Here is an 11,852-nt window from a genome sequence, read left to right as displayed (position 1 = left end):
TCTTTTTGAAAAAAAAGGTCAAATATTTATGAAAAATATAATTTGTTTTGGGATGTAACCGTAGTTTTAAGTTTGCTGGGCGTTGTAGGATATATGCGCAGCTCATTGAGACCGAAACAAACTGTATACTTCTGTGCCAATACAAATGAGATGTACCACTACAAATGAGATGTGCGAATACAAATGAGATGTACCAATACAAATGAGATGTACCACTACAAATGAGACGTACCATTACAAATGAGATGTGCCAATACAAATGAGATGTACCAATACAAATGAGATGTTCAAATACACATGAGATGTGTCAATACAAAAAAAAATGTACCAATACAAATGAAATATACCATACAAATGAGATGTGCCTATACAAAAAATATATGCCAATAAAAATGAGATGTGCCTATACAAATGAAATGTGCAAATACAAATGAGATGTACCAATACAAATGAGATGTACCAATACAAATGAGATGTGCCAATACAAATGAGCTGTACCACTACAAATGAGATGTGCCTATACAAAAAAGATGTACTAATACAAATGAGATGTACAAATACAAATGAGATGTGCCAATACAAATGAGATGTGCCAATACAAATTAGATGTACCAATACAAATGATATGTACCAATACAAATGATATGTACTAATACAAAGGAGATGTGCCAATACACATGAGATGTACCAATACAAATGAGATGTGCCAATACAAATGAGATGTGCCAATACAAATGAGATGTACCAATACACATGATATGTACCGATACAAATGAGATGTGCCAATACAATGAGATGTACCACTACAAATGATATGTGCCAATAAAAATGAGATGTACCACTACAAATGAGATTTACCACTACAAATGAGATGTGCCAATACAAATGTGATGTGGCAATACAAATGAGATGTACCAATACAATGAGATGTGCCAATACAAATTTGATGTGCCAATACAAATGAGATGTACCAATACAAATGTGATGTGGCAATACAAATGAGATGTACCAATACAATGAGATGTGCCAATACAAATTTGATGTGCCAATACAAATGAGATGTACCAATACAAATGAGATGTACCAATACAAATGAGATGTACCACTACAAATGAGATGTACCACTACAAATGAGATGTGCCAATACAAATGAGATGTACCAATACAAATGAGATGTACTGATACAAATGAGATGTACCACTACACATGAGATGTACCAATACAAACGAGATGTGCCAATACAAATGAGATGTACCACTACAAATTAGATGTACCACTACGCATGAGATGTGCCAATACAAATGAAATGTACCAATACAAATGAGATGTACCAATACAAATGAGATGTGCCAATACACATGAGATGTACCAGTACAAATGAGATGTACCACTACAAATGAGATGTGCCAGTACAAATGATACGCATGAGATGTACCACTACACATGAGATGTACCAATACAAATGAGAAGTACCAATACAAATGAGATGTACCAATACAAATGAGATGTACCACTACAAATTAGATGTACTACTTCAAATTAGATGTACCACTACACATGAGATGTGCCAATACAAATGAGATGTACCAATACAAATGAGATGTACCAATACAAATGAGATGTACCAATACAAATGAGATGTACCACTACAATTAGATGTACCACTACACATGAGATGTGTCAATACAAATGAGATGTACCAATACAAATGAGATGTACCAATACAAATGAGATGTATCAATACAAATGAGATGTACCAATACAAATGAGATGTGCCAATACACATGAGATGTACCAGTACAAATGAGATGTACCACTACAAATGAGATGTGCCAGTACAAATGATACGCATGAGATGTACCACTACACATGAGATGTACCAATACAAATGAGAAGTACCAATACAAATGAGATGTACCAATACAAATGAGATGTACCACTACAAATTAGATGTACTACTTCAAATTAGATGTACCACTACACATGAGATGTGCCAATACAAATGAGATGTACCAATACAAATGAGATGTACCAATACAAATGAGATGTACCAATACAAATGAGATGTACCACTACAAATTAGATGTACCACTACACATGAGATGTGTCAATACAAATGAGATGTACCAATACAAATGAGATGTACCAATACAAATGAGATGTATCAATACAAATGAGATGTACCACTACAAATTAGATGTACCACTACACATGAGATGTGCCAATACAAATGAGATGTACCAATACAAATGAGATGTACCAATACAAATGAGATGTGCCAATACAAATGAGATGTACCAATACAAATTAGATGTACCAATACAAATAAGATGTACCACTACAAATGAGATGTACCACTACACATGAGATGTACCAATACAAATGAGATGTGCCAATACAAATGAGATGTGCCAATACAAATGAGATGTACCGATATAAATGAGATGTACCAATACAAATGAGATGTGACAATACAAATAAGATGTGCCAATACACATGAGATGTACCACTACAAATAAGATGTACCACTACAAATGAGATGTGCCACTTCACATGAGATGTGCCAATACACATGAGATGTACCACTACAAATAAGATGTACCACTACAAATGAGATGTGCCACTACAAATAAGATGTACCAATACAAATGAGATGTGCCAATACAAATGAGATGTGCCAACACAAATGAGATGTGCCGTTACAAATGAGATTTAGATGTGCCAATACAAATGAGATGTGCCTATATATATATATTCAAATGAGATGTGCCACTACAAATAAGATGTACCAATACAAATGAGATGTGCCAATACAAATGAGATGTGCCAACACAAATGAGATGTGCCGTTACAAATCAGATTTAGATGTGCCAATACAAATGAGATGTGCCTATATATATATATTCAAATGAGATGTGCCACTACAAATAAGATGTACCAATACAAATGAGATGTGCCAATACAAATGAGATGTGCCAACACAAATGAGATGTGCCGTTACAAATGAGATTTAGATGTGCCAACACAAATGAGATGTGCCTATATATATATATTCAAATAAGATGTGCCAATACAAATGAGATGTGCCAATACAAATGAGATGTGCCAATACAAATGAGATGTACCACTACAAATGAGATGTACCAATACAAATGAGATGTGCCGATACAAATGAGATTTAGATGTGCCAATACAAATGAGATGTGCCAATACAAATGAGATGTGACAATACGAATGAGATGTGCCAATACAAACGAGATGTACCGATATAAGTGAGATGTACCACTATAAATGAGATGTGACAATACAAATAAGATGTGCCAATACAAATTAGATGTACCAATACGAAGTGGAAAGGGAATAACATAAGTTACAACAACTTGTTTTCCAATCCACTATAAATGAATATGTTTTAACTAATACGTACGAAATGTACCAAAACAAATGAGATATTTGTTATCTTTTTTGCTATCAACTTCGCCGATTTCGGTTTTCCTGTATTAAGTATTTGTTAAATGTTAAATATGTGAAGAGAAAATAGGTTTAATGAAATCCCACTACTGAGGGAATTTATGGGTTAAATCCAAGTACTACTAGTAGTTGTAATTGGATACTGTCATCATGACCAATTAATGGCTATTTACACCCACTTGAGATCCTTAAAAACATCAAAAATAACTACTCCACCTTAAATACATGTAGATATTTATGTATAATGAAAGAGGTTTTCCTATAATATTGGATATGTATGCTGTGTGCGTTTTCTTATAACATTAATTAGATATTTATGCTGTATACGTATCCTTATAACACAGATATATGTATGCTTAGTGCGTTTTCTTATAACATTGAATATGTATGCTCTGTGCGTTTTCTTTTTCCTATTTGCATCTTTTAATTTGACTGCTGGGTGTCCAGATTGTCTTGAAAAAATCGATACCATAGTTGAAGAAACCTTACGATGTAAATCAAAACAGATTGTTGGTGTCTCAGTTGCAGTAGTAAGATCTGGAGATGTTGTTTTAGAAAAAGGATACGGCGTGAAGGATTTAGAAACGAACGATACAGTGACTGAGGATACTTTGTTTGGAGTAGCGTCCTTGTCAAAAGCGTTTGCAAGTACATTACTTGTGAAACTGATGGAAGAGAAAACAAAGTAAGTATGGGGAACGAAATGTTTCATTGTATTTGAACTGTGCTGCACCCATTGACAGTAAAATGATCTGAAAAATATTCAGACTCAATTTTTTTAATCGATTGTAAACTGTAAGTCATTTATATGAGAATAATACAAGACTTTTTATTAAATAAAATTTCTTTTTGAAAAAAAAGGTCAAATATTTATGAAAAATATAATTTGTTTTGGGATGTAACCGTAGTTTTAAGTTTGCTGGGCGTTGTAGGATATATGCGCAGCTCATTGAGACAGAAACAAACTGTATACTTCTGTAAGAACGGAACTTTCTTTTAAAACCGGAAAACCATTTTTTGTTTCTACTTTGAATCATTAAATAGCATTTTATCGTTTTTTCTTAAATAGATAAAGGGAGATGTTATTAAACGATCATTGAGGCCATTAAGTAAACGTTATTAAAATGAATGAATTTTCAATTATTTTGCAACCAAATTTACGATTATTACTTTTTTGGTTCCAAATATAAACAGTCAGTGAATGTACAGGTTAAGCCAAAAAAAAAATATGGGTCTTTTTCATCGAGAAAACAGAGAATTCCTTCTAATTAAAAACTTCTGTGTCAAACCTATTTAAACATTTCTTTTGTATCAAAACTACAATTTGTTATTTATCTTTATACATAAGTATATTTTCAGATACTCTTTAAACACAAAAGTCAGTACCATCTTCGACAACGAAGGGATTTTTATCGATTCTTTGCGGTCAAAGTATGCTACCGTACGTGATCTTTTATCTCATAGACTAGGAATACCAGGCAACAACCGTATACGATTGGATAACAATTTGACACGTGCTAATGTTATACAGTAAGTAAAACATTTAATTAGTATACATGCTAATTTATTGATACACTGACGTACTAAATTATAATCCTGGTACCTTTGATAACTAATTATATCTAGACAAATCTTAAATCTATAGATTGTTATTAACAAATTCTTAATAACGTCCCGAACATGCATGCCTGAAATATTTGCCACTGGACATTAAACAACCAACACTCAATCATCTGTATATTCTGGTTCACGGAGGTGAAAAACAAGGTTTTACCAGGCGAATCAATGATAAATGTATCATCCTTCGTGGAGTTGCTTTTATTTTATTCGTGCATCGGATTCAGTCTTACTTTTTATACAGTGTCTGACTTTTTTGTAAAAGAAATGTGAAATGATTATTTTGTGCATACAGCTGTGCATGTGTATCTCGGTAATATTCAGTCCTAACCAAACTGTGCCAAAACTCCCATTTAGAATCGTGTTCATAGCTTTAACAGTGGTTATGATATAGGAATTCTATGAATTATCTAAATAGTGCATCAATCTGTATGCAATTACAATTTTATTAGCTTAGTGTATTTGTATAATTCAATTGTCAGATACATTATGCTCGTGCATGTTCACACTATACTGACTTCTGTACAAGAGTGAGCTCCTTACGCAGAAACTGATCTAACAGAGTTATGAGGAGGAAAGATTAAAAATGACACTCCTTAAATTTTATGGACACTATCAAGAATTTGGATGATGTTTACATATATACGATGTGTCTGTGTCTAAACTAACCAAATGACATTTAACAATTGTGTCATTTTTCTGCTAAGTACCGAACGTGACCTATTCCCGAATTCGACTGTTAACCCTTGAGTTAATTTACATTGCTGTACCACGTGTCTCGGTTTTTGTAAATCCAACATTCATGGATTTATTTTTGATGTTTCTGTTGTGGTTACGGTTGAATAATATGTCTTATCGTTTGTTAAATTTGAACAGCGTTATACTACTGTTATGTAGTCCAAAGAATTATAAATTGCTTTTCCATACCGTCATTGTCATGGAAAAAAAATTTGGACGAATACTGTAAAATAATTGAATTAAAGTTAGAGATTACATTTTAGTTACGTATATTATTTGTATGAGCGTTTCTCTGTTAGGAATGTTCTGGTGTGTGTTTGTGTTGTATTTCTATCAAGAAGTGTTTTAGGGCATATTTTTTAAATTTTCATAAAGTGGGAGGGTATGGCATGCCATTATACCCTTAAAATGTCCTGTACCAGAGACATATATACGTGTATATGTCTCTGCCTGTACCAAGTCGGGAATATGGCAGTTGTTATCGAATAGTTTGTTTCAATGAGTATTGGCGGGTGGTCTTTTTTGTACCACTTCGGTTTTCCTGTTATTCCTTGGTTGATGTGTTTTCTTCGGTTTTGGTCTGTAACCCGGATTTGTTTTATCTCAATCAACTTTAAAGACTTTTGAACACCGGTCTGAGACACCGGTATACTTCTGTCTTACCACCTTTAATTAGCGTGGTTGTATATCAACACCCTGACTTTAATGTCAGTTCGAATTATTTCGGACATCAGTTTTTTTTAAACATTCGTTGAAGATTATTAAATTCGTGGGCATTTGAGTCATCAAAATTGGGCAATGACGTAATTTCATATACATAAGTGTTAATAAACTATTCTTTATCGTTCACTTTGGTATTTGGCTATAAATACAAACAGTATTTTACAATTCTTGAAACAGTATGACATTTAAGGAATGACTGTAATACTTTTTCTGTCTATGAAGAAATGACATTAAAAATTTGGTGCACACTGAATAACGCGCGTAGCAGGTTATTTGACAGTGTGCATCACATTTTTTATGTTATTTCGAATAGACAGAAAAAATCTTACAGTAGTTTCCTATAATTTAATCCTAATTCCATTTTTTAAAAACCGTAGAAAACCACGAAAAAACGTTGATGACGTCACGGTCACATGACTAAATTATGTCTATGGGCTGATAACAAAATAACGTCAGCCAATCAGAAGATGCGTTACATCCAAAATTAAATTATTAGTTTATAAACCTGAAGATATATATTTTTATTATTTAGCCGATTGAAGTATTTGCAACCAAAAGGCTCATTCCGAGACAGTTTCCTCTACAACAATTTGATATACGGTGTAGTGACGAATCTTGCTGAATTGATTGGTGGAGAAAGTTGGGAGAACTTAGTAAAGACACATCTATTTGATCCAATCGGTATGAACTCTTCTTCCTTTTTGACAACAGCTGATTTTGAGAAGATTGACTTAGCTAAGGGGTATATTGATTATTATGGTGATCTGAAACCTGTTCCATTTGAATTTTCCAGGTGAGATGTAACAAGGCGCATTGCCGTTTTATTTCAAAATTGAAAAATCCATTTATTAATCATCTATCTTTTTTATTATTATTGAATACTACATGCATTTTGCTGTATTAATACTCCACCGTCTATAGACCAATTATTTTCCAGTATCATTTTTATATTTGAGTAACTTTTCAACGTAAAATATTTTTTATAACTACATTTTATAAAAAAAAAAGATGAGGTGCTTTTTGAATGTTTATCAGGACTGGTGAAAAAAAATACTTTCTGTATGTTTTAAATAATGTATATTGCTACAGTCATCACTTCAGTCAAAGGAAGTCTTTAATCATAAATTTTTAAAACAAAAAAGCATCTCTGCAGAAATTTGCTAGACTTCTACTTTCTAAATAATTATGAGCAACAAAGTAAATAGTTATCAAAGGTACAAGGATTATAATTTAGGTCGCCAGACGCGCGTTTGGTCTTCATAAGACTCATCAGTGACGCTCATATCAAAATATTTATAAAGCCAAACAAGTACAAAGTTGAAGAGCATTGAGTATCCAATATTCCCAAAAGTTGTGCCAAATACGGCTAAGGTAATCTATGCCTGGGATAAGAAAATCCTTAGTTTTTCGAAAAATTCAAAGTTTTGTAAACAGGAAATTTATAAAAATGACCACATTATTGATATTCATGTCAACACAGAAGTGTTGACTACTGGGCTGGTGATACCTTCGGGAACGAAACTTCCACCAGCAGTTGCATCGACCCAGTGGTGTAAATAGTTATCAAAGTACAAGGATTATAATTATGTACGCCAGACGCGCGTTTGGTCTTCATAAGACTCATCAGTGACGCTCATATCAAAATATTTATAAAGCCAAACAAGTAAAAAAGAAATAAAATCATTGAAAAATGTAGTATTACATATTAATACGTATCATGATAGAAACAATAAGTGTTATTAATCCTTGGTTTTCAAATGTTTGGTTTTCGGTGTCCCTGTTTACAAAAGCTTCGGACGCATGCAATTCTTATACATTGATGGAGAGTTGTCTCATTGGCTTTCATATCACATCTTCTTATAACAACATGTAGTATTGTTTTCATTTTTCAAATATTTGACAGACGATGGGCAGACTTGTGTGGTTCCGGTTGTGTATTATCTTCGGCAAGTGATATGGCAAAATGGATGAAATTCTATCTGGATGAAGGGAAACTAGCTGATGGCACAAGACTTATTTCAGAAGAGGCCTTTAAAGATTTAACAAGACCAGAAAATGTCATTACGACAACCTATACATCAACATACTTTACTAAACCAAAAGTTCCTGCAACAACAAGTAATACAGGATATGCCTTGGGGTGGAGAACTGGACACTACAGAGGTATATGCGGGTTTTTCTTCATTTATTTCGGTCAAGATTGTTCTACATATTTCCCATCCAGTGTTAGTCTGTATTTAAACCACGTGAATGTGGTTAGTGAAAATGATTACACGCAGATTCCGACGATGAAATATTGAACTGTCAAATTTTAACAGAAATAGAACATCGATTGAACGAACATTTATAACACACACAAACTTAATTATACGCATATAAATACATGCATTTAAATAAGGCAGAAAGCTCAACAGGGTTTTTTTTCTCACACTTTTTACTCTTAAATTATATTATTTTTGTAATTTTAGGTTTCTTTCTCACACCTTTTACGCTTAAATTATATTGTTTTTGTAATTTTAGGTTTCTTCTCACACCTTTTACGCTTAAATTATATTGTTTTTGTAATTTTAGGTTTTTTTCTCACACCTTTTACTCTTAAATTATATTGTTTTTGTAATTTTAGGTTTCTTCTCACACCTTTTACGCTTAAATTATATTGTTTTTGTAATTTTAAGTTTCTTCTAATTTTAGGTTTCTTTCTCACACCTTTTACTCTTATTAAATTATATTGTTTTTGAAATTTTAGGTTTCTTCTCACACCTTTTACTCTTAAATTATATTGTTTTTGTAATTTTAGGTTTCTTCTCACACCTTTTACGCTTAAATTATATTGTTTTTGTAATTTTAGGTTTTTTTCTCACACCTTTTACTCTTAAATTATATTGTTTTTGTAATTTTAGGTTTCTTTCTCACACCTTTTACTCTTAAATTATATTGTTTTTGTAATTTTAGGTTTTTTTCTCACACCTTTTACTCTCAAATTATATTGTTTTTGTAATTTTAGGTTTTTTTTCTCACACCTTTTACGCTTAAATTATATTGTTTTTGTAATTTTAGGTTTTTTTCTCACACCTTTTACTCTTAAATTATATTGTTTTTGTAATTTTAGGTTTCTTCTCACACCTTTTACGCTTAAATTATATTGTTTTTGTAATTTTAGGTTTTTTTCTCACACCTTTTACTCTTAAATTATATTGTTTTTGTAATTTTAGGTTTCTTCTCACACCTTTTACGCTTAAATTATATTGTTTTTTGTAATTTTAGCTTTTTTTTCTCACACCTTTTACTCTTAAATTATATTATTTTTGTAATTTTAGGTTTCTTTCTCACACCTTTTACTCTTAAATCATATTGTTTTTGTAATTTTAGGTTTTTTTCTCACACCTTTTTAGGTTTTTTTTCTCACACCTTTTACTCTTAAATTATATTGTTTTTGTAATTTTAGGTTTCTTCTCACACCTTTTACGCTTGAATTATATTGTTTTTGTAATTTTAGGTTTTTTTCTCACACCTTTTACTCTTAAATTATATTGTTTTTGTAATTTTAGGTTTCTTCTCACACCTTTTACTCTTAAATTATATTTTTTTTGTAATTTTAGGTTTCTCCTCACACCTTTTACGCTTAAATTATATTGTTTTTGTAATTTTAGGTTTCTTTCTCACACCTTTTACGCTTAAATTATATTGTTTTTGTAATTTTAGGTTTCTTTCTCATACCTTTTACGCTTAAATTATATTGTTTTTGTAATTTTAGGATACAAAATGCTAGAACATTCTGGAACAACGTTTGGTTACAGAGCATTGCTTTCCGTTTTCCCTGATGCTGATATAGCCATTTATACTGCTATGACCGGAAATGATCCCAGCTATTTATACAGACAAACTTTACACAATGTAATATTTGACAGAGTTATGGGTTATAAACCATGGTTAAACTCATCTACAATTTGCTCCTATCCAAGACCGTGGTTAAATGCCAAAATCAAATCTCTGAAGCCAAGGTACAGTAAGAGCAGGAAACCTTCACGTCAGATTACTGACTTCTATGGAATATACAAGAATCATGCTTATGGAAACCTTGAAGTGAAAAAACACAAGGATAGTAATAAACTTACAGTGGTTTATGGTTTTGGTAACTTCGTTTTGTATCCTAAAAACAAAACAGATGAATTTTATGGTGAGTCTATCGGGACTACGGCATACATATTCAACTTCTACTCATTTAAATTCAGTTTTGAAAATAAAACTGTAAAATTAGAGATACCCAATTTTGAATGGAAAGATCATCCCGAGTTTATTAGAGCAGATGAGACCAGTCTAACAAACAAAAGTTGTTTTTTAAATGTGTCAAACAATATTTGCCTCGTTTTACTTTATTTTGCATTTTCAGTGTTGATACTCTAATGTGTGTAAATGAACAACTTTAATGTTTTCTGAAATAAAATTTCAAAATATTAATAATGTAGTTATTCCAGATTTACTGCTTTTGTTGCGAAGTTTGAATGGCCTACGAAATGCATTATAAAGCTAGCGTTAATATCCATCAAATTCGTTATTAGCTGTATGGAAAAATATAGAAATAAGGCCACCGGGTTAGACAAATGGTTTACTTGAGGAGAATGCTAAGGAATCCTTATTATTAGCCAATGACAACATAGATGATGCTTAGTCGCTGTTTAAAAGAGGGACGACAGATACCAAAGGGACAGTGAAACTCATAAATCTAAAATAAACTGACAACGCCATGGCTAAAAATGAAAAAGACAAACAAACAAACAATAGTACACATGACACAACATAGAAAACTAAAGAATAAACAACACGAACCCCACCAAAAACTAGGGGTGATCTCAGGTGCTCCGGAAGGGTAAGCAGATCCTGCTCCACATGTGGCATCCGTCGTGTTGCTTATGTGATAACAAATCCGGTAAATAGTCTAATTCGGTAGGTCTCATTCATGAAAGGGAAGGGGATTGTAGTTACGACGTACGGAACATATCCGATATCATTTGTGAAACGGTTATTCCATAACGGTCAACCAACTCGTGATGGCGTCCGTAAAATTTACGAAGGGATGATTTCAACTTCACCATTTGGAACTCTTGGTTTAATAGCTTCCTTGTGAGCAGCAACCCTCTTTCAAGAAAATCATGATAGGAAATGCAAGCACGGGAATATCGTATCAATTGGGAGATATATACCCCGTATGCAGATGCTGCTGGAATGTTGCTACTTAGAAATGCCAAGTTCACAATTGGATAGCTGAAATCATTTCTTTTGTCGTGAAGTTTTGTTTTCAACCG

General features: G+C 32.4%; 1 protein-coding gene across 1 annotated transcript; it reads left to right on the top strand.

Annotated features, from left to right (window-relative positions):
* The first annotated feature begins 3,648 nt into the window (after positions 1-3,648).
* Positions 3,649-11,007, top strand: LOC139521215 (uncharacterized). The gene is made up of 5 exons (XM_071314627.1): positions 3,649-4,156; positions 4,831-5,001; positions 7,082-7,342; positions 8,453-8,712; positions 10,304-11,007. The coding sequence occupies exons 1-5, from the start codon at positions 3,855-3,857 to the stop codon at positions 10,951-10,953; spliced, it is 1,644 nt and encodes a 547-aa protein (XP_071170728.1). The 5' UTR covers positions 3,649-3,854; the 3' UTR covers positions 10,954-11,007.
* The last annotated feature ends 845 nt before the right edge of the window (positions 11,008-11,852 follow it).

This window comes from Mytilus edulis, chromosome 4 (genome assembly GCF_963676685.1).
Source record: "Mytilus edulis chromosome 4, xbMytEdul2.2, whole genome shotgun sequence".
Classification (NCBI taxonomy): Eukaryota; Metazoa; Mollusca; class Bivalvia; order Mytilida; family Mytilidae; genus Mytilus; species Mytilus edulis.
Note: the sequence above shows the minus strand (reverse complement) of the source record. Positions and strands in the feature narration are given on the sequence as shown.